General features: G+C 45.9%; 1 protein-coding gene across 4 annotated transcripts in view; it reads right to left on the bottom strand.

Moving 5' to 3' along the window:
• MAP3K4 (mitogen-activated protein kinase kinase kinase 4) overlaps window positions 1-23,820 on the bottom strand; it is a 106,046-nt gene that overhangs the window by 20,597 nt on the left and 61,629 nt on the right. For all 4 annotated transcript variants that reach the window (XM_040238934.1, XM_040238935.1, XM_040238936.1 and 1 more), the window contains exons 5-15: window positions 23,496-23,642; window positions 18,994-19,151; window positions 14,359-14,475; window positions 12,120-12,219; window positions 11,859-11,942; window positions 11,323-11,577; window positions 9,221-9,370; window positions 5,944-6,105; window positions 5,393-5,526; window positions 4,795-4,873; window positions 3,642-3,708 (exon numbers count right to left, since the gene is read on the bottom strand). In XM_040238934.1, coding sequence (XP_040094868.1) covers window positions 3,642-3,708; window positions 4,795-4,873; window positions 5,393-5,526; window positions 5,944-6,105; window positions 9,221-9,370; window positions 11,323-11,577; window positions 11,859-11,942; window positions 12,120-12,219; window positions 14,359-14,475; window positions 18,994-19,151; window positions 23,496-23,642 — 1,453 coding nt within the window. The remainder of the gene's footprint in view (window positions 1-3,641; window positions 3,709-4,794; window positions 4,874-5,392; window positions 5,527-5,943; window positions 6,106-9,220; window positions 9,371-11,322; window positions 11,578-11,858; window positions 11,943-12,119; window positions 12,220-14,358; window positions 14,476-18,993; window positions 19,152-23,495; window positions 23,643-23,820) is intronic.

The following is a 23,820-nucleotide window of genomic DNA, read 5'->3' as shown; positions in this document are numbered from 1 at the left end:
CCAAAAACATTTTTTAAATCCTGGAGTGAAATATATGAAATGTATGACACGCGACCCATTGAGGAGACAGATGAAAATGTTTACCATGTTAGGCAGCATTTCTTTACTAAAAAGGAGTCACGTCGTCCCCACTTTTAAAGAGAGTCTGGTCGGGGGTGACTCTTCAATAGGTTCTGAGCTGAGGACAGATCACTGTCATTTTCCTGAAGACAGGGAGTTTAATTCCTTTAAACCAAACCAGGAGGATGGGCACTGGTTTAAACTGACTATTCTTTTCTTCTTTTAAATATTCTGGTAGAAGGTAAATGGGGATAAAAATTTAAACACAATTTAAAACACACCTTACCTAGTAACTACAAAAATGCTGACAATTCTATTTTCCCAATAACTAAATGTAACTAGTCATAAATATGATATATTTTGTCTGTTTGTCCCTAACAGGTTTTCTTTTGACTTTTAACTTTGTTTTAACCTTCCTTAGTTTTTAAGTGTAAGTGTGTTAGCTGCTCAGTCGTGCCCGACTCTTTGCGACCTCATGGACTGCAGCCCACCAGGCTCCTCTGTCCATGAGATTTTCCAGGCAAGGATACTGGAGTGGGTCGCCATTTCCTTCTCCATTAGTTTTTTAAAACACTGTATTTTCTCTTCATACGCTAACGATTTCAGTCTTCATATGTTTTATTCCAGCAGTCATGTGCAGCTGTTGGATCATAAAGAAGGCTGAGTGCTAAAATATTGATGCTTTTGAATTGTAGTGCTAGAGAAGACTCCTGAGAGTCCCTTGGACAGCAAGAAGATCAAACTCATCAGTCCTAAAGGAAATCAATCCCAAATATTCACTGGAAAGACTGCTGCTGAGCTCCAATACTTTGGCCACCTGATGTGAAGAGCCGACTCAATGGGAAAAGACTTTGATGCCGGGAAAGACTGAGGGCTGGAAGAGAAGACGAGAAGAGAAAGAGGATGAGACGGCTGGATGGCATCACCGACTCAGTGGACATGAGTTTGAGAAAACCCTGGGAGACAGGCAAGGACACAGAAGCCTGGAGCGCTGCAGTCCAAAGAGTCAGACACGACTTAGTGATGGAACAACAATGTTTTATTCTAAATATGTTTTACCCTGAATGATGTGACTTCCTTTTTCATGGTTTCTGTTTACTTTTAATAACATTACACAGGAAAGAGAAGTACCCAAATTAGAGACATCTACAGGGAAAATTTGAAAAACAAAAATCAAGGAAATGTTCAGAAGCAATTTGTATCTATGGCTCATTATCGCAAGTATTATAGTCCTAGATGGAAGAAACTCTAGGCGAATTCAAAGACAAAAAGAAAGACAAACAGATCTGTTAAGAATGGTGATGTCTTTAATTCAGCAGACATACCGAGAACCACTGAGCCAAAATTACTACAAAAATTTCCCGTGAAGGTATAAAAAAGACATCGTTAAAACACAGACAAGTTTAACATTCTTCGTCCATGAAACAAAACATTTCTTTTAAGAATATGTGTATGTAACTGCTATAAAGCTGCTATTTCATTGAAAAGAAAATTCAATAAACGTAAGAGAGATGCTCAGATTTCACGAGTGGTGGACATTTATGGCAGAGATGCTCTTCATGGCAAAACTAACAGAACATGTAAGGAAACGATGGAAAGACTTGCAGTAGATACACGACGGATACAAGGCCACTGAAGAGAGTGAGCAGGGCCTACGCGTGCTGGCATGCAGGGATGTCGACAGCTGTCAGAGATCAATATCCAAAGTGATCCAATTTTTATACAGTAAACAGGAGGGGGAAGAAAGCAACAGTGTGCATGCACATGTGACTATATGAGCGATGAAGAAAGGTGTGGTAGAATGCATCTGTGTACTTACATGGGTACAGAGAGAAAAACAGAAAGTTCTACACCAGACTGCTATCATCTGGTTGCGATGACAGAGCATCCGGCCATTCTCATGGTGAGAGAGTCGAGGGGGAGCAGAAAGCAAGGGACGGCGGCAGTGATGCGCTCTCACACTCATTCATTTCTTGTGAGGTAGAGCACACGACCAAAGGGTGAGTCCTGCCGTGTGCAGACACTGCAGTTCACAGAACGCGGGCGCCTTGCCGAACCCTCCTCAGCATCCGATCTTAAGCACTAGAAGGGGAGGCTCAAAAATGTTCAAAAAGCAGCCCCAGGTCGCTCAACTCCCGTGACCCTGGGGCAACCTGGTTCTCAGGCCAGCGCGGGGCAGGGAGGACGAAGAACACCTTGTGTCCACAGACAGAGCCACGAACCGACTGTCCCACCAGCGGCGTGGGGAGCGGCGCGGCAGTGACTCACACTGACAGCCCCTGCTCCACAGGGAGGAGCTTTCCTCTCTTGTAACGTTCTTCTACACGTTCATTTTCTACGTGCTTTTTTTGCACTGCAGTTTTCTTCTTCTATAAATGATTCCTCATGCATAAAGTATTTTGAAGAAGTAATTTTTACTTCAATAAATCTGATAAAAATATTTTAGAGAGGTAATTTTTACTTTTGAGCAAACTCTGGGAGATAGTGAAGGACAGGGAAGCCTGGCATGCTGCAGACCACGGGGTCACAAAGAGTTGGACACGACTGACTGACTGAACAATCATGTATTCTTATGGAAATGTTTTAGGAAATCAGAAACTCAAAGTATTTATGATAATATGCTTAATGAAGATTTTGATGAGAATATGGAACATTTTATATAAAATGTTCAAATAGTTTTACAAATGATCATTCATTTCACAGAAATGAGAAAAAGCGGTACAAACTGGGTGAATTTTAAAGATACACAAATCAAGCATTAAAACCTAGTCTACTAACTTTTAGTAGCTAGCAAGCACCCTTTAAGATAATGCCGCTGCTTAATAAATTAACCATTTATGAATTATTTTATTTTGTGTAATCAAAATTGTTAAGAATGTCTAAGTTTTCTTTTCTGGTTATTACACATAAACATAGTTTTGCTTTTGTTTACTATCTCAAGAATGGGGTAAGATAGCTTTTTACTGATATTCTGCTTTAAAGTTTTAACATACACTGCAAAACTATATATTAACTATAACTGAAAACTGTAATTTGAGTATACTATAGCACGATAATTTTTTTTTCTTTTTTAAAATAAAACCAAACAGAAGTGGGGGGGTTGCAGCAATTAGGAATCTTCTAGTTGGGAAGATAGGTGAAGAATGTGGGTACCTGGGAAAGCTGTTAAGAAAATAAACTCATCCTCCTTCCAAAGGTGAGGAAGCAGGGGCAGAACAATCACACTCACCACCAGCGGCAAGAAACGCCTTGCTTCTCAACAGGAAGTGTTTCTCCAAGTCTCTCCTCCCCAGAAGGAAAGAGTTGAAGGGGGAGAATGGAATGAGTGGTGATGTAAAACAAAAAAAAATTATTTAATACTGCTGCAAGCATGGACCACCTTGGGTTCACATTTTAATATTCTTGTTAAATTCAGAAAAGCTACTGTGGAGTTTTATATGTATATACCTCATTCCTATAACTTTCATTGTCATTTTCCTGAATGTTCTCAGTCTCCGAAGCATTTTAAATGGCTGCAGTATCGGGACAATGTGCTCGTCCCAGGAGAGGCGCTTTTCCTGCTTTCTTACCAAGGTACAAACCTGTAATAGGGCTGTGCGGCTTTCCTATCACATGGCCGATGCACTCATTCATCAGGGCTTGCAAACTCTAGAAACCGAAGGAAATGGGAAAGGAGAAGAGAAAAACACTTTCTCAATCATATAAGTTTAGAGCACAAATTAAGCTTTCAGCATATTTAAAAGAAACATGCTTCCCTCAAGTAAATATTTCCAAAGTTAGTTTAAGAGAACACAGGTATGAACACAAATTAAACACACACTGAACATAATTTAAGGTAACACAATATACAATTCCATTTTTATAAGGGAAAGCAAACTGGCATTCAACTCTCCAGAGTGCAATGACAAGCAGAGGCAAAGGGCTTCTCCTGTGATCATTCTATTTGGAGGCTGAAATGAACGAATCTGAACATCTTGATCTGACAGAATTTATTTGAATACTGGTGCTAACATTTAACCTTTGGCATGAGGCTCTAAAACACCGCACACTGGGCTTTCCTCGTGGGCCAGTGGCTAAGAATCTGCACTTCCGCTGCAGGGGATGTGGGTTCGAGCCCCGGTCAGGGAACCAGTGGGCAGCCTGGTGGCTCAGACGGTAAAGAATCTGCCTGTAATGCAGGTGAGCTGAGTTCGACCCCTGGGTCAGAAAGATACCCTGGAGAAGGAAATAGCAACCCACTCCAGTATTCTTGCCTGGAGAATTCCACGGACAGAGATGCCTGGCGGGTTATAGTCCATGGGGTCACAAAGAGCTGGACACAACTGGGCAACTAACACTTTCACTTTCGGGGAACTCAGATCTCACAGTAATGCATGGCAGTCAAAACAAAAAAAAAGACACATACTGAACTGAAATAGCTATTCCTCCGCTTCATTAAGCTGCTAAAAAGCAGCAGCACTTTATAAAATACAAAACTGACACATATTTTGTAGGTGCCAGGCTGCATAAACAACTGTATACTGACTTGGTCAGCTCAACAGCACTGTTAACAAAAAGAGCAGGGAACGTCCTTCTCTGCTATCAGAGTACAGTAACGTCTCAGCATTAATATTACGATTAGGTGAAAATACTGAAGAACCACTTTCTATATTAATTAAAAAAACTTCCACACAATCAGAAATAGAGAACGATCAACTTGCTCTTTAAGGAAAAATGCTTTAGAATATCCCATACCAGGAAGTCGTCTTCTGGCAGAGCAGAGATGAACGAAGGCTCAATGGCTTGCAGGAAGTCGAAACCTTGAGTTGCCCACCTGTTACGCAGAGAAGTTCAACAGTCATAAAACAACTGAGCAAGTGCCACAGCCGTTTTAGTATATGCAACGCTGAAAAGCAATCCGATTGGAAAATTATATTACCTAGGACAAAACACATTTGTGTCTCTATCTGCCTCGTGTTCAGTACGATTATAGGGCGTTTTGAGGAAGGCTTCTTAGTAAAGGAACTGGTGACTGATTTCTTTTCCATTCAACACTAAATAATGGGTGTAAACTTTACCAGGAAAGAAGGAAAGATTAGCAATTAAGAAGACCTATCCAGGAAGAATGTGAACTGCTTAAAGATAACTCATTTTGGGACGATTACAAAAGAAAAGTATTTCAAGAGTTATTGGAGTTTTTATGTGGATAGGTTCACACACACAAAAAAAAAATTATTGTCAAAGACTTCCAAATGCTTTTCCGTCATCTGCTCAGAAACCCCCATAAACATCAGAATGGGGTGTCTCCAGCCCATACGGGACTCAGGGAGGAGCCATCCTGCGTGGTCATTACCTGGGTCTCGTCCCTCTGCCGCTCTCACACTTAGTCAGCACGTAATTCATCCATTTCCGGGCAAAGCTTATATACTTGTCTCCTATCTTCTGTTTAAACTCGCCAGACATCAAACGAACAACTTCTTTATGATACTGTAAAAAGATTTCATGTATATCAAAATTAAGAAGAAAACAATGACACAAATACTTAACACACTGTATAATGCTGTTTAAATGTCATTTTTCTAAAAACAAGAAGCAAAGCCAGTGAACTTTACATATTGTAAAAAGTGTGTGAAGAGTTACAGAGAAAATAATGTCTTCAAATGCAGTTTCACAAAGGTCTTACTCATAAGCTTAAATCTAAAAGCTGGGTATCTATCTGACAGTTTAAAAGTAACCCAACATTTCTGACATCCAGCAAGGGTGGAAGATGACATTCTAGACTAAGCTGTGATTACAATAATGGGATCATGAGATGTGCCGTGCAAGATTCCTAATGCTTTTTGTCAGTAAGTTACAAAGCTATGGCAAAACTGTACCGTGCTCTGCCTCTTATTTTGCACCTACCTCAAACCCGAAATTGTACCCTTGGATCATGGCTTCTCGGTAATACTGCTGCAGGGTAGCAGACTCAGATTCATCAACTTCAGCATCAAATTCTGAAGTGAACATGTGGTCCACTCGGTCAATGGCATCACTTATTCTGTTGCAGAGCTCTAAGGCATCACTCTAAAGAATCCCAAACCATGATTAATCCGAAACGGAACAGATCACACAACGTCTATCCTATTTTAGAGGAAGGTTCCTTTCATCATCATACAGACACTGACCACTGTAACACAGTACAGTCATATTTATTTTGGTTATTCAAAAGTAATGACAAAAGAAGAAAAGTTTGGTATTTTTATTTGTATTAGGTATTCTTAAGACCCGATGAAATACAAGAGGAAAACAACCCATTTGAAATACCATGCCTGATTACATGGTGGTCTTTGACTAGATGCTTACAGCCTCAACATTTCTACACATCAACCACAGGTGTGTCTCCCCTTGGTGCTTGCTCAAGTGTTAGCAGGATTTCAGTGCCACAGAGTAAACTAATGACATGTTTCTAAGGGACCTCTAAAGTGTTACCAGTCACACTGTCCTCGTCCCCCTCAGGGCGGTTCTCAGCTGGGGTCAATTTTGCTACCCCAGGGGATACAGGCAATGCTGGCGATAGTTCTGGCTGTCCGGTGTGGGGAGGGGTGGGCAGAGACTTGTGAAACCGGCTGGCATCCACTGGGCAGAGGTCTGGGATGCTGCCAGACACCCTACAACACACGGGTGTGTGCTGTGCTTAGTCACTCAGTTGTGTCTCACTCTGTGACCCCATGAACTCTGGCCCCCCAGGCTCCTCTGTGCGTGGGGATTCTCCAGTAAAAAATACTGGAGCGGGTTGCCCTGTCCTCCTCCAGAGGCTCTTCCCAACCCAGGGATCGAACCCATGTCTCACGCATTGCAGGTGGATTCTTTACCACCTGAGCCACAGGACAGCTCCCCAAACAATTACTGACGGGCCCAAAGTGTCACCAGTACAGGGGTTGGAAAGCCCTGCCCTAGCACAAGTTTTGTTGTCTTCCCTAACCAACAGTACAACAGCTCCAAGCTCGGTTCCCTTTCCACTCACCCTTCAACACACACAAATGCAATGACCCTTTCCCAACTGGGACTCCAGATGTGCTGTGACACGGGATTTCCCAGCGCTGTTTAAGTCTGGATATTGGTCAAAACCCAATTTGGTGATGTACTCTCTGCTCTTTCTCTTTTCCTTTAACATTAGCATATTGAAAGTAAGCTAGATAACTCTCTAATGAATATCTGTATTATTTATTTGTACATAATCAACAGCTTATTTTGTTAACAAATCCTTCGAACTTGAGACGAAAAGTGAAAGCTTTCGGCAAAACGTTAATTAGCACTGTAAGCAGACAAAATGCCACTCTTTAAGAAAAAAGAGATTAAGCTTGATGAAGTTTTTATTTCCAGATGGGATGATTCACGTTATTGCTCGTTAGCTAGCGAATGGGATGTATTCACTGGATTATGTGAGAATTGGAACCTTAAATTAAAGTGGGCCAAACTTTTAGAGGGCTTCTCTGGTAGCTCAGCTGGTAAAGAATCCGCCTGCAATGCAGGAGACCCTGGTTTGATTCCTGGGCTGGGAAGATCCACTGGAGAAGGGACAGGCTACCCACTCCAGTACTCTCGGGCTTCCCTTGTGGCTCAGCAGGTAAAGAATCCGCCTGCAATGCAGGAGACCTGGGTTCGGTCCTGGGTTGGGAAGATCCTCTGGAGAAGGGAAAGGCTGCCCACTCCAGTATTCTGGCCTGGAGAATTCCATGGACTGTATAGTCCATGGGGTCACAAAGAGTCGGACGCGGCTGAGCAACTTTCACTTTCACTTTTCAAGCAAGTCCCCTATACTGTATTCCAAAATATTCTTCCAAAATCTTCGATGACTCTCTGGGGCTTAGAATAAGAAATTCAGAATCTCCCAACAGTCTGACTTTTGCCCACCCGATTTTTTACCAGCTGCACCCCCACTCCTTCCCACTATAACCCCAGGATCCAACCAAACCAGACTGATGCTCCCTGAGTGTCCCCATGACCCTGATCCACGGACGCCACGCCCCAGTGTTCCTCTCATTGGCCCCTTCCCAACCTACACCTTCGGAAATCCTCCCCAGCTGCCGTGCCTCCACGGCAGCAACCCCCAGCTGCTACTGGGAGGACCTGGTCTCCCGTCCTCTGTGCTACAGTGTGACAGGTCAGGTCCTTAAGGCTACACACTTTTCAAACGCAATAATAATCAACATCCTATACAATTCTGTACTCTCCAGAATTCATTAACTCAAACTAAAAGAAAAAACAAAAGTCCCCTGCCCTGGTATTAGAATGTGGTGACAATCTATAAACAGGCCTTCCCTGGTAGCTCAGTAGGTAAAGAATCTGCCTGCAATGTGGGAGACCTGGGTTTAATCCCTGGGTTGGGAAGATCTCCTGGAGGGAACGGCTACCCACTACTATTCTAGCCTGGGGAATTCTATGGACTGTATAGTCCATGGGGTCGCAAAGAGTCAAATATGACTGAGTGACTTTTACTTCACAATCTATAAGGGAGAATGTTTACAGCTAAATAAGGCAAATCAGACTGGCAGAACAAAAACAAGCGTTTATCAAACTACTTGTAATTTCAAGAAGTGCTTCTTCAGGAAGCAAAGCCGTGATGTGACAGAAAACTGATGGCTTGTGGGACAGTGATGAATGGAGTACCAAATAAAAAGTGGGGGAAAATGGGAAAAAATGGGAATAAAAGGCAAGGCTCTAGCTTGTCATGAACTCTGAAAACCTTTCCGCCTGTCCACAAGCCACAGCTGGCTTTCTCTATTATAATCAATTTGATTGAATCATCTATTAAGTGAAACAATAAATCTTTTTTTTGTAAATTACACATTTTTGACTGACAGTACCTCTAGTAAATACCGGTAACTGCTAAAGGAGAAATAAACTGGGTTAGGAAGGAAGAGACCGAAGGTCCAATACTAACCAAACATGTGACCTTAAGAAGTCACGTAACTATTTGTATTTTCACCCTTTCCAATTCTAATGTTCCACAGTTCCAAGGAAGATGCAGGAAAACTTTTAACTTAAACATGGGAAAAGTGGGAAGAGATAGAGAATGGAGAGGACAACTTAAGAGTTCCAGTCCCTGGAATACCTAGGTTATAACACACCAACTCTTCCCTTGCATTGTACGAAATACAAATAAATTACAGCTAAGACAGAGGTGACGATGAAATACCTTCAGCTGCTGCAAAGCTTTGGCGATGACGGGCTGACTGGAAGTCTGCTCTTGGCGTAGAGTCATGAGTCCTTCAATGGACTGCTGGAAAGCTTTTCTATGGATTATGAGCTGTGCAGAGTGCCTGACAACTAGTAAAAGATTGTCCACCTGGGAAGAAAAGCAAGCACAGGGCTTAAACACAGACCCAGTCAGTTGTCCACTCTAGTTCAACCCCCAGTCCTAAAACAGCACTGACCCCAGGGCCCCACAGCCAGCAAGCACCGGATGAGAAAGCACATCTTTGGACTACAGCTGTTCCCCTGGAGCACTGCAGTGGACACCGATGGCTACACTCTCCAGCACAGCCGGGAGAAACCCCACAGGACGGTGTGGGCAGGCAGTGTCTGAAGTATGCTAGAACTCCAAGACACAACCCTCCTGGAGCAGAGACTGAGAGTGTGTGTCTGCACTGGAGCAGCGTGTGACGATGGAAAATGCAGGAGTAAGAATGGGAGGAGATGAGGGGCCTTGTATAAAACAGAAGCCAAGACTGTATTATTCGTGTTCTTTAAGTGATGGTCACCGCAATATTCTGAGTAGACCTGTGATGAGATGTATAAATTGTAAGGATCACTCTGGAAGTACCAAAACGAGCACCAGATGAGAGGGAGGAAAGGTGAGGCTTGAAGCAGGGAAACTAGAAGTGGGGCCCTGCCACAGGAAAGGGGCGATCAGCTCCGACCCAGGAGTGGCTCCGGGGATGCAGGGGAAGGCTCCCTGACTGAACGGCTTCGGGGCGGGGGGAGCCGTTTAAGTGGAGGAGGGCGGGGGCCGGATGTTTATGAACAGCCACATCCTGGCTTAAATACCGGAGTGGACAGAGTGCCAGTCACTGAGACAGGCAGGCTCGCGGCGCCAGGGGGCAGGTGGGCTCGCAGCGCCGGGGGCAGGTGGGCTCGCAGCACCAGGGGCAGGCGGGCTCGCGGCGCCGGGGGGCAGGTGGGCTCGCAGCGCCGGGGGCAGGTGGGGGGCCGTCCAGGCCGAGCTCGAGGTGTAGGTGCGCACTCACCACCGCTCCAGAGCTGAGCACAGAGGTGGGAGGAGGCTTCTGACAGTTTCTGTATGTTTGTTACCTGGAGCAGAACTCCTATACAACGCTGGACGGCAAGCTTCCGCTGCTTGGCAGTGTGAACAGCTACATGTACGCACACACCCCCTCCCTCTGGGACCTCCGTGCCCCCATCCCACCCTCTAGGCCATCACGGAGCACCGAGCTGAGCTCCTTGGGCTATACAGCAGCTCCCCACTGGCTGGCTGTCCTACACACGGTAGAGTATGTGTATCAGTGCGAGGCTCTCTGAACACAGCGGCTACACAGCAGCTCCCTACTAGCTGTCTGACTAGCACACGGAAGTGAATGTATGTCCGTGCTACACCCTCTGAACACAGTGGCCGGAGAGGCTTCTTACAGTCCTAGTTACTGAGGCACACAGACTGTCAGAGGATCACTGCCAGGCAGGCAGGTGACAAGCTGACTACGCAGAAGAAGGGAGTCAAGTAGCTGGTGAGAAGGTAAAAAGTTTGTCTTATTTATAGAGTGATTAGCTGCTAAATCAACACTTGGAGAGCTGAGATGTCTGCAACGACAAACTAAACGAGGGAGACAATTCCTTCCGGGTCACAAGTGGGTGCCTCTAACTGACGTACATGGCTGAAGTGAGGAAAGATATAAAACATTTCAAATACTTCAGTACAACTAAAGAATTTCCCAGGATATTTTAGGACAGTAAGGAAACAAAATCATCAAAACATCAAAGTCTAAGCAATACATGTTTCTGGGGCTTCCCCAGGGGCTCAGGGGTAAAGAATCTGCCTGCGTTGCGGGAGACCTGGCTTCAGTCTCTGGGTTGGGAAGATCCCCTGGAGAAGGGAATGGAAACCCAATCCAGTATTCTGGCCTGGAAAGTCCCGTGGACAGAGGAGCCAGGGGGGCTACAATCCATGGGGTCAAAAAGAGTCTGGGACATGACTGAGCGACTTAAACAACAATGGTAACAATAACAACACTGCCTCCAGGCAGGGCAGGCAAGAGTGCGGTGGGAAGCAGAGGTGGAACGGACCTGCATGCTTCTCAGGGTGTCAACCGTCTCCACTGGAGGCACGACCTTGACAGGCTGCGCCTCCCAGGTGGCCCAGCCGTCCTCGGAGTCTGGACGTTTGGTCAAGAGTAGATAGTCATCAATTAGTGTGTCGTCTGAGTCTTTGGAGCAGTCCTTCCCTGCAGCTGCATTGAGTAACTGCAAAATAATGCTCTTCTCCTCAGCAAGGGCATCTGGAACAAACACCTGCAAGTTTTCTAAGCCAGGAATTTGTACCTGGAAGAGAAACGATCCAAAATCCTGAATTAAAGAACACCATCTATTATAGAAACGTTATTGTGCGTGCTTCGGGTTTTTCATCTACATCCTTAACACAAGTTAGTAAACACGAAGAACTCTGCTTCTCTAATTATAGTACTGCGAAATTATGGGTCAGTCTTAAAACGGGGGTCCACATGTCGACTGCAAAGCCCAAAATGTTTACTACCTACATCTTTAAGACAAATTTCTGTTTAGAGTAAGAAAGGTAAAATAATTCTACTGCCTTAACTACGTACCTTAACGTACTGCTTTGCTTTCAGAACGTCCAGAAGGTCTCTAACTGGAGCCGAAAGTATGAACTCTGCAGCTATTTCCAGGTCCTAGGATCACAGTTACAGAGAAACTTCTTTAGGGTTAGCTTTTTAAAAAATAAACAGACTTTGATGGAAAACAACAAAATTCTGTAAACAATTACCCTTCAATTAAAAAATTAATTAATTTAAAAAATAAGATAAAAGAAAAAAATAAGTAACAGCTCGTCAGGACTGTGAACGCACCTTTCTCAGCATCTTGGCAAACCCCAGCGCCTTGGAGGCTCGTTCCCTGGCCTCGTGGAAGAGCTCCTTCAGTGCTCGGCTGACCTCTATAACCGACCTCCTGCCAGGTGGACAGAAACCCAGTTACAATGCATGAGGGGACACCAAGAAATACACAATAAAGACAGAGCAGATTCCAACCCACGTTAATAAAGACTGAAGATTTTAGAAACAAGCAATTATTACAAATGCACTCGAAATATGCTGCAGCTTGCTCCCACAGTTTTCTGGAAAGTACCTGCAGATAACAGGTACACTGAGCAACCGTCAAAGGGCAATGCACTCCATTTCCTGAAGTTTCACTCAGTTCAGCTCAGTCGTGTCCGACTCTGCGTGACCCCATGGACTACAGCACGCCAGGCCTCCCTGTCCATCATCAACTCCCAAAGCTTGCTCAAACTCATGTCTGTCGAGTTGGTGATGCCATCCAGCCACCTCGTCCTCTGTCGTCCCCTTCTCCTCCCACCTTCAATCTTTCCCAGCATGAGGGTTTTTTCCAATGAGTCAGCTCTTCGCATCAGGGGGCCAAAGTACTGGAGTTTCAGCTTTAGCATCGGTCCTTCCAATGAACACCCAGGACTGATCTCCTTTAGGATGGATTGGTTGGATCTCCTTGCAGTCCAAGGGACTCTCAAGAGTCTTCTCCAACACCACAGTTCAAAATTAACAATTCTTTGGTGCTCAGCTTTCTTTATAGTCCAACTCTCATATCCATACATGACTACTGGAAAACCCATAGCTTTGACTAGATGGACCTTTGCTGGCATTTCATTAGGATTTCATTAGGATACATAAAATACTTTTGCCACCTGATGTAATTGAGAGCTGACTCACTGGAAAAGACCCTGATGCTGAGAAAGACTGAGAGGAGGAGAAGGGGATGACAGAGGATGAGATGGTTGGATGGCATCACCAATTCAATGGACATGAATTTGAGCAAATTCCAGGAGATAGTTAAGGACAGGGAAGCCTGGCATGCTGCAGTCCATGGGGTCACAAAGAGTCAGACACGACTTAGCGAGTGAACAACAACATTAGGATAACTCTTGGAGTAGGAATTAGGCTCTTGACTCTCAGCTCATAATCTAACTAAAAAGGAGCAGTGAACCAGGAAATATTTAACACCAGCTCCCCCTAAACTATTATCTTGTGTGGTGCTTGCCAATTTTCTCGGTGTGGATACACCCATCACAGTGGTTTTCAATCCACCAACAGGACATCACTGAGCTGTGACTTGGGGGTGTGCACGACCCACAGGAGTGCCCTGGAGGGTCACACATCAGTCAGCCCCACACATCACTGCGTGTGAACCCCCTTTCTCGATCCACCCCCAGTAAACGATCAGAGCACTGTAAGAGCCATTCTCTGCTTCACCACTGCAATGACTGAACTCGCTTATTCTGAGTCTACCATGTCAGCGCCCAAAACTGCAAGACCTTCTATGAACTGATTCATTCTATTTCTCAATAATTCAGTATTTTCCCAGGTGAGAGCCTATGTAGTAACTTCCTTCTTTAATCCTGGTATAAAGACATTCAGGTGTTCTGAAAACCCAAAATGTGTTTTCTATCAGATTCTGGAAGGTGAGAAAAAACACCTCTAGAGAAGTTAGTTCCACCTTAGCACTTCCTAACATTGACTCACAGGGTACTGTTGATAACTGGCCACAAAATAGCTCTCTGAATGGCACATAAGCCACAAAAACAGCTCACCCTCAATACTGTGTGCACACAACTGAAGGAAACACAGATGAGCCAGCCATGGTTTCACCTACTCAAGCTTGAAGTTCAACAGAAGGGGTAAGGTAAGTGTAAAAACAACAAAAACGCACCAAGTGTCAGTTAACGTATTCACGGACTCCTGCAGAGGCTTTAAAGGACAGAAACTAGTTAACTAAAGACAGTCCGGAACATGTAAATCAATTCTACCCTAGCAGTTCTTAGTCAACTTAAACTACATCATCTCTAAGGACTAGGTTAAATAACAGTCACCTCCAAGGACAATTTCACATAAAACCATAACTAAGAGATCACATGAAAAGACGATACAGCAGTCACACATAAATCCCTTTAGATCTACAACCCACATTCTTCGAGTCCAACATGATTTGGCTTCAACAAGGGGCATATTATAGGCTCACTGCCAAGAGTAAAACTACATGAGATCAGAAACAGGAGAGGAAAGGAAACGCAACCCCAACCTTATTTCATCTGAAGCGCTGCTGTCGTCGGCACTGGTCCAGAATTCTGCACAGCTCTCCTGTAAGCCAGACTCTAGAAAACTTCCTGTCGATTTCAGCAGCATTCCAGCAATGTCACTAAGGGAACAGAAGCAACAGATGTAAACCAGAGAAGAAAAACCGCCTCCCCTCAGTCTAACTCTGGAATGAGAAACTGAAAGATTGAGCTGGTATGTCGGCAGTTCAAAAGCCATGACAGTGAGACTTCTCCTTTAACATAAAATCATGATTACCATGAAAAAAAAGCAGAAATCGCAATTGTGGAATGTATCTACCTTTGTTCTACTACCAGTTGTCCATTATAAACCGTAAAATCTTAAATTACATTCACAGTAGCTATGTCATTATCACAGGCTACTTTCATCTTAAATGTTCAAAATGGTATAAAGTGGGCTCAAATATGTGTCTATGACAAAATATTTTTAAAGGCTCAATAAACTAAATGATAGCATAAGAAACAAAGTGAATTCCTTAAATGCAGTTGCTTTTAAAAACTTCGATCACAATTTTCACAGTCAATGAACATGAACTACTGTAATCTCTGATGCTTCTCATCAAGCATACAGTCTAAACACTAGGGTTAAAATGCAAACCCAACTGTACAAAACAAATCTAAATGAGTTCACTGAAAATTCAACAACAGCTTACTGACTTCTATGATGAAAGGAGCTTAGGACCTAGTGAAACTGAGCAGGTAAGTCCACAACCAACATCGGATGGGGCCGAAGGTAACTACCCGGGGAGCTCTCTGCGGGTGTGGGTTCAACAGGCCCTGCAGGTAGGAACTACAACAGCAGAGGGAAGCGGGGTTCTGTCAGGAGGAGCACGGACCAGGGAGGAGCGGGAGGGCAAGTCGAGGAAGCACAGGAAGGATGACCGAAGCGCACGAAGCGCACGAGGGTGTGTTAAGCAGGAGGCGGGTCCGTGAAGAGCAACTGCCGAGCTGGAAAGAGCAGAGCAGAGGGGAGGGAGACCAGGACGGTAACCCAGCCGTGCCGGGGGAGGCCTCGGACGTCCAGCGACTGTGTGATCGTCCTCTGGTTGGCAGAGAGGGTGGGCTGTAACAGGGACCAAGTGGGAAAACGGCCTGATTAAAAATATGCCTGTAAAGGGCAGTAGTGTACAAGGATATTCAGGATAAATTATTCAACAACTAATCAGTATCTGTTATGGAGTAATGAGCAGCGAACAAAAGAGATAAAACTTCTTCAGTAAATGGAGGGGAAAAAGAAGCAAGAAATCAAACAAAGAAGAAGAATACAGAGTACTTCAACTATTGATAAGTGCTCTGGAGAGGAAAAATTAAGAACACTAAGGTGCTCTTGCAAGAGTTTCAGCTTTAAACGTGGAGAAGATAACATCTGGCCAAAGACCTGCAGGAAGTGGGGAAGTAAGTCGTAGAAAACAGTCCGAGCACAGGGATGGGCAAGCGCAAAGAGCCTGAGGCAGGTGCAGGCCGGGCCCACGAAGAAAAGGCAGGAAGCCGCCACGGCTGCAAAGGACGCGCAGGAGAGCCCAGGAGAGGAGGACACAGAGCTCGTCAGAAGTCAGACTGGGCCTGGTCTCACGGGCCACTGCTTAGGTGCTCTTACTTTTACTTAAGTACGGAGAACCACTGGCGTATTTTTGAACAGAGGTAAAAATGGTCTGCAAGGAGATCAAATCAGTCCATCCTAAAGGAAAACAATTCTCAATATTCACTGGAAGGACTGATGTTGAAGCTGAAGCTCCAATACTCTGGCCACCTGATGAGAAGGGCATCAGTTCAGTTCAGTTCCATCGCTCAGTCGTGTCCGACTCTTTGCGACCCCATGAATCGCAGCACGCCAGGCCTCCCTGTCCATCACCAACTCCCGGAGTTCACTCAGACTCACGTCCATCAAGTCCGTGATGCCATCTAGCCATCTCATCCTCGGTCATCCCCTTCTCCTCCTGCCCCCAATCCCTCCCAGCATCAGAGTCTTTTCCAATGAGTCAACTCTTCGCATGAGGTGGCCAAAGTACTGGAGCTTCAGCTTTAGCATCATTCCTTCCAAAGAAATCCCAGGGTTGATCTCCTTCAGAATGGACTGGTTGGATCTCCCTGCAGTGCAAGGGACTCTCAAGAGTCTTCTCCAACACCACAGTTCAAAAGCATCAATTCTTCTGCGCTCAGCCTTCTTCACAGTCCAACTCTCACATCCATACATGACCACAGGAAAAACCATAGCCTTGACTAGACGGACCCTAGTCGGCAAAGTAATGTCTCTGCTTTTGAATATACTATCTACGTTGGTCATAACTTTTCTTCCAAGGAGTAAGCGTCTTTTAATTTCATGGCTGCAGTCACCACCTGCAGTGATTTTGGAGCCCAGAAAAATAAAGTCTGACACTGTTTCTACTGTTTCCCCATCTATTTCCCATGAAGTGATGGGACCAGATGCCATGATTGTTTTCTGAATGTTGAGCTTTAAGCCAACTTTTTCACTCTCCTCTTTCACTTTCATCAAGAGGCTTTTTAACTCCTCTTCACTTTTTGCCATAAGGGTGGTGTCGTCTGCATATCTGAGGTTATTGATATTTCTCCCGGCAATCTTGATTCCAGCTTATGTTTCTTCCAGTCCAGTGTTTCTCATGATGTACTCTGCATATAAGTTAAATAAGCAGGGTGATAATATACAGCCTTGGCATACTCATTGGAAAAGACCCTGATGCTGGTAAAGAGAGAAGGCAGGAGAAGGGGATGACAGAGGATTAGATGGTTGGATGGCATCACCGACTCGATGGATGTGAGTTTGAACAAACTCTGGGAGATGGTGAAGGACAGGGAAGCATGGTGTGCTGTAGTCCGTGGAGTCACAAAGAGTCAGATGTGACTGGGCAACTGAACAACAGTAACAAAAAATGGTCTGATGTATAGTTTAACAGGATTACTGAGAATACACCTTAGAGGATGCAGGGCAGAAGCAGACCCGAGGGAGCTGCTACAGCAATACAAGGGAGAAATAACAGGCTGGGAAGCGGGGAAACAGGCAGTGGCGAGCGGAGGTCGGACGCCGGTTATACCCCAGAGGGATAGCCATGGGGAGTTAGAGATGGTGTGTGAGAGAAAGAATGGGGTCAGGGTTAACGTCAAGACGCCTCGCAGGAACACTGCCACAACACAACAAACACCCAGAACTAGAGCCGTGCAGGTGGGCAGCCCCTCAGCACAGGCAGTGACGAGGCTCTCTCCAGAGCTTCTCAGAACACGAGACGTGAAGCTGAAGGCCACAGACTGCGCTGAAAAGGAATCCAAAGGACAAGCCAAAGATAAAAATGAACACTGACAGGTACAGAATGACCCTACAAAGAAATTAAATAACAAGAATTGGTAGTGAAATGAAACAGTAACCTTTTCAAACATCTTTCTTTTTTCAGCAAAGCTTGACTGAGAACAGAAGATGCAAACAGAAGAAATTACAGATGAAACAGAACAATGGAAATTAAGAGGGGCAGGAGCCGTCGAAAATGGCAGTGAATACGCGTTTCCGTAAGGCTGGCTGTGGAAACCAACCCGAAAAGGAAACCAGGACAGACTGGGAACCCTGGCCTGAGGCCAGCTGAGCAAGAGCAAGTTCACTGTTCACTCAGAGATGGAGGAAAGCATGGTGGTCAGGGCAGAAGAGTCAACACAACATTCTGAGATACAAAGAGACCTGCGGGGTAAGGACAGTGACTCTCTGCAGGGAGAAGAGAACTCTGTAACAGCTGAAGTCCTGGAGGGTGCACACAGAGCCGGGTGGGGGCGGGGGAAGGAAACGAGAGCTGGGTATAAAAGAGCTCCTAAAAAGGCAACAGACAAAACTGCCCACACAGCAGGGGAGAGAAGGCGGCACCACAGGGCGGCCATGGGGTTTAGAGCCAGGGAAGAGGCGGGTCCCCAGTCCCTCAGCAGGGAAGCAGCCCCCAGCCAAGACTACATACCTCACCACCTTGCTCTCAACACTCAGGTGCCTGCACTCGAGAAGACACATTTGTGTCCTAGAACAGACAGACCAGTGAGCACTGCCCCCTGCTTCATGCTTGTCCTTTGTTGACAGTTCGGTCCCTTCACCATATATAAACACCCAGTTTATACAGAGCTTCTGTGATTAGCATAACATTCCCGAAACAGTGTCGGTGAAAACATCTACTTGGTAGGCTGCAGAAGTGCCCACCAAGACGGATACAAAGACTGATGCTTGCAGGCCTACTCCACTCGGCAAGAGGCCTTAAATTCTCCTTTTATATAACCAAGAGGGTGCACCCCCATGGCAGGATTTCTCTACTTCAAAACTGGCACATTGGGTGGACGGGGAGGTGCACGGTCCTGTGCATCGTAGGATGTTTACCAGCGTCCCTGGCCTTCACCCAGTGAATACAATCAGAACCGTTTCCAGACCCCGCCACAGGTCCCGGGGGCAAGTCACCCCCAGCAGAGGACCACTGCTCTAAGGATGACAAAGCCCTGGAGAGGGGCACACGAGAGGTACGAATGTTTGTCGTTTTCACATAATTGGACGCTTGCACGTGTAGAACAGAACCGGGGAGCAAAGCAGGAGCGAGCAAGGAAGGCAGCCACACAAGGACTCCTACCAGAACAGTTTTCCAGCCTGTGCTTCTCCGCCCCGGATGTAATGGGTTATTTCTTTGGTGAAATTCCATTCTTCTTCTAGCAGATTTTTTAGGCTATGAGATGCTTGGGGCAACTGCTGTAGCATCTGGATCCAGCTTCTCATGTAATCAAAATACACCTGAAGGGACAAACAATGCAGAAGGAGATACTTGAGAACAGGGTTCAGCAACTCACAACCTTCATCCCTGGCAGCATGGAAACTGTAAGTCGGACAAGAGGAAGAGGGACCACTGAGGCATGGAGCTCTGAGGGAAGGAGATTCTCCGTCACTGTTAACCGAGGTATAAACATGATTTCTCTTTAACTGTATAACTCAACTCAGCAACTGAACATATTATTCACAACTGCTGCAAGTTACTAAGAAAATAAAACATTCACACTGTATAGAAAAATACAGTGAAGTAAAAAAAAAAAAAATCAAAATAACAACACAGAAATTTTCATGTTTAATATACTGTGAATGATATTGCTTTACGAGCTTGGGACCTTTATTTCTTTAATTACTTAAGCTTTAGATGGTTTCTTACATGTTAAGAGGAGGCAAGGAGCAGCTTCTTCTCACTATTATGCTCCCAGCACCCAGATTCTTATGACATAATTTTTCAAGGTTTATGACATATAAATTATGATCTATAACCAAAATACTTGATTGTTCTAAGGAGGAGTTTATGTCCACCACAGTTCATCTTCCAACAGCTTTCACAGTGCTAAAATTCTTGTTTTATCTGCTGCTTAGCAGGGTTTTACTATGATGTACTTTTTCTCAAGACAGGCTCACAATTGTTATTTTATAAAACATCACTGTCTGTGGATTCTTTTACTGAAAGGATACCTTGACTGGGTATAAAATGTTTGAATTACACATCCTCTCCCTAGGAGCCTTGAAGACTTTACTCCGGTAGCTTCTAACACCCTGAGTCATGTTAGAATAAATGAAACTGCTGACAGACTGATCACCACCCTCCCCACCCCCTGAAGGCGGCTTCCCTTCCCTGCCTGGAGGTTTACAGGCTCCTTTCTCCAGGCCTGGATCTCAAGGACCTTAGCAGGCTGCACCTTAGGGTTCTCTGAAATGAGCGTTTTCTGAGATCCAATAATAACTTTCAGTAGGCAAAAACTCTGGAATTTTTCACTTAAAGAAAACTATCTTCTGTTGAATTTTTGGAGTTTCTGGGTCCTCCTCCACCCAGGCATGTGGCGTGAATTTCCAGTCACCGGTCCATTATGAACACAGCTGTGTAGTGGAACCTGCGACTTCACAGGTCTATGCCCATCTCATCCCAACGAAACAGGTCTTTTGCACATCAGGCTCGGGACCTCCCTTTCCACTCCTGGAGGGCAGCTTCATCTCCCTGGCTTTCCTGAAACTGTGCTGTGCTGAGAGCCCTCTCAAGGGGCGGCTCCCTTACAGTATACCGCAAGGGCTGCCAACGGCCGCATCTTTGTGTATCCTGTTGCTACTTTCAAACCATCATCCTCACACAGCCTTATTTAGAAACATAAGAAACACTCTGCCCCTTTAAGGTTTCTGTGATCAGGTGAGCCCTGGATGCCCCGTCTTTGCACCATCATCTACTGATTTCCCACGGCCCAGAGGCAGTCATCACACAGCAGCCCGTGCCTCAGCCTTCTCTCCGTCCCAGGCTCAGCTGTGTGACTTAAATAACATCTGGTGCACCCCCCCACACACCAATTCAGGTCCATTCTCCGACTGCCTCCGGTTCCAAGCACCTTTCCTCCTCTCTGATGAGGTTTCCTTTCTGGACCTGGCATTTACCAGAACCACCCAAAACCCAGTTCAAACGTGCTGATGCTAAACCCCGCTCCTCACTGCAGGCTGCTTGCCCAGCTCCCCCACTACCCTCTCTCCTCACTCCAGCAGGAGCTCTGGCGCCCTAGTGCTTCTCCTCCAGACTCACCCCTCTCTCCCTCGGTCCCATCCTCCTCCCAGAGCGCTCCTGTCGGCACCTGCCACCTCCCCACACCCTGCCAGCCGGCAACGCCTCTTAATGTGCCTGTCACAACCCCAGAGGGAGACAAGCCCAGCGCCCTTCCCCGTGCCCACCATCCTCTAGAAGCTGAGGTCTCCAAGAGCCACACCACGGGGAGGGGCCACTCTGCTACACAGTCACATCCACCAAGCACAGAGCACACGTTCCTGGTAATATCTGAACCTCTGCTCAGCCCATTCGCTTTCTCTCTACAAACACAAGTTTGAAATTTCTCCATTTTCCTGACATGGCCAAAATCCATTGCAACCCATTCTCATAGGTGATGTCAGCTCTCTTCACACAAAAAACCCTCTGTTATTAGATATAAAAGCTCTCATCGTCCTGAGATAAATAACATGAACGTACATACTGTTAAATTACCATTCTTTCCTTTTTAACAGTAGAGGAACTGGGCTTCCTGCTAAGCCCAACACTTGTGTTCTGAGGCCCATTTCCTTGTGGAACCCATGGAACCTTGCACTCCAGTGTTCCCTTTCCTCTCATGTACATATGAGATTTTTTTTCTCATTTCTTTCATTTAACAAAATCAATCCCAAAGGCTTTCAAATGGTCTCGTATCTTCAATTTAAAAATCTCACTGGACCCAACATCTCCAGTACTCATCTGGCTGCACGAACTGGATACCCAGCAATCTCTCTCTATACCTGCTCCATACCCAACCCATCCCTGAGTCCTGCCAGTTTCACTTCCTTCCTTTCGAAGGATTCAAAGAACCCCCGTGCCTTTCCCTAAATCTATGCTATTCCTCTGTAACCCAGGGACTAGGTGTGTGCACCACTAGACCAGACCCTGCCTGGTCTCTCTCCAGGCTCACAGAACAGGATACGCTGTAGACAACACTGCGGTCTCTGCACACCACACGGCTTCTGTCTGCAGGCTGTCCTCCTGGGGGCCACGCCCTGCGGCCCGGTCACACCCCGAGGTGCCACAGCTCTAATTTATCGCTGTACGAGCCCTCCTCGTGAAAGGGAGGGCAGCATGGTGTACTACACGACGTGCCCGCCTCTCCAAAGGCCACGGTCTCCTTCCTTCTTGACAAAACACTGGTTTTCTTTGGGTTCCACCGGTTCTCAAGTTATGCCCCTGCACTACTTCATCTAGGACACTCTGGGACACAACTTTTAAAATCACTGATAATTTCTAGTCCTTCATCTGTGGGATTATGGTGATGAACTAAGGGACATGATGACTCACACAGAAAACTAGAAGCAAAGTAAAAACTAACTTCTCAGCACTGCTAAGGTCCTCTAACCAGCTGAGAGTCTCGGGACTTCCCTGAACCTAGACTGTCAACCTCTCCCAGGCACACGAGGGCGCTGCGGGTGGAGGACCTGGATGGCACAGCTCACCTGCCTAATCCGCACCCTTCCTGCCTCAGTGAACATCCCATAAAAGATGTGGCGTGTGCCTTTGTGAGGCCATCAAAGACAATTTGGAAAGCAAAGCACTTTTTGTCTTTTTAAACTTCTGGTTTAACTAGTCACAGAGAGAAAAACTAATCTGCTTGCTGTTTTTATCGTAACTATTCAATGACAGGCTTTTCTGACACAAGAAATATATACAGTATTTCAAAACGCAGCCACATTTCATACATTTTCTGTATTCTCCCAAACAATAAAAAAAGTCACTTTATAGACAAAATTATTTCTCGCAAGATACCAGCTGTGATAAGTCCTCCCCAGCCATACCCTTTCTTTTCTCCTCCTGCTAGAGGCTGAAAAACTGAATCCTTGAGGCCCAGCCTCCCCTAGAGCGAGGTAGCCACGCAGCAGGTCTCGTCAGGAGGATGTACGGGACTTCTGCTGGCTGGGGCTTCCAGGGGAGCTTTTGCTCTTCTGGACCTAGCTGACAAGGAGACTTGTCCCTCTGCCCTCTTCTCATCCCTTCCAGCCTAGGAAGTGAGGGTGGTTGGTGTGTCTGGAGGTGCTGCAGCCATCCTGAGGCAGGATACAGGGAGACGTCAGGCAAGGGTGACAGCTCTCCGAAAACAGTATGATGACAAGCCTTCCTGTTTTCTATCCTGTTTCATCAACCTGCCACATCACGTAACCATCTGGGCACCTACTCAAGCAGCGCTAACATGTGTTTACTATATACTAACACTCCACCAAACACTACAGAAGGCCAAAGAACTCAAGTCACAGCCCCTGGCTTGTGCAGCTTTCAGCCTAAACCAGGGAAACCCGAGGACAGACAAGCAGTACGTCACTAAGTATCAGACAGTAACGATCGGAACCACCGGAGGGGTTCAGAGAAGACGTGCAGAGATGCATGCTCGAGGTGAAAACTGTGAGCTAATACTCGGAAGTAAATCTTGAATGGAAGGATGAGGAGGAGAGGAGACACTCAAAGCAGAAAGGAGTAACAGGAGCGCAAGCAGAGAGCTTAGAAGAGCCAGGAGAAGACACACACAAGTCAGACCTCTCCCGCGCCCCCGGCCCCGCCCTGACCATCAGCATTTTGTGCAGGTCCTCCTCGAAGGCGTCGATGTTGCAGTCGGTCTTCTCCAGGCGGTCCAGGACCTCGTGCAGCATGAACTGGTAGTACTGCTTCATCAGGAGGCCGCCCTTCAGCACCTCCTTACACTCTCTCACCAGCTGCAAGACAGAAGGCACAGTGCCACCGTCACACACGTGCCACCAGAAGACTGGCTGCTTTTCACATAGCTCCCGCGCAAATCCCCAGAAAAACTCAGGAAAAGTGAGCAGTGCCGCTGAGAACCCTAAAATACTTTCCAGATTCTTTATCCGTTTGTTCACATAAATAACTTAGGAA

This window comes from Oryx dammah, unplaced genomic scaffold (genome assembly GCF_014754425.2).
Source record: "Oryx dammah isolate SB20612 unplaced genomic scaffold, SCBI_Odam_1.1 HiC_scaffold_4, whole genome shotgun sequence".
In the NCBI taxonomy this organism is placed as follows: domain Eukaryota; kingdom Metazoa; phylum Chordata; class Mammalia; order Artiodactyla; family Bovidae; genus Oryx; species Oryx dammah.
This window is presented reverse-complemented; position numbering and strand designations above follow the sequence as displayed.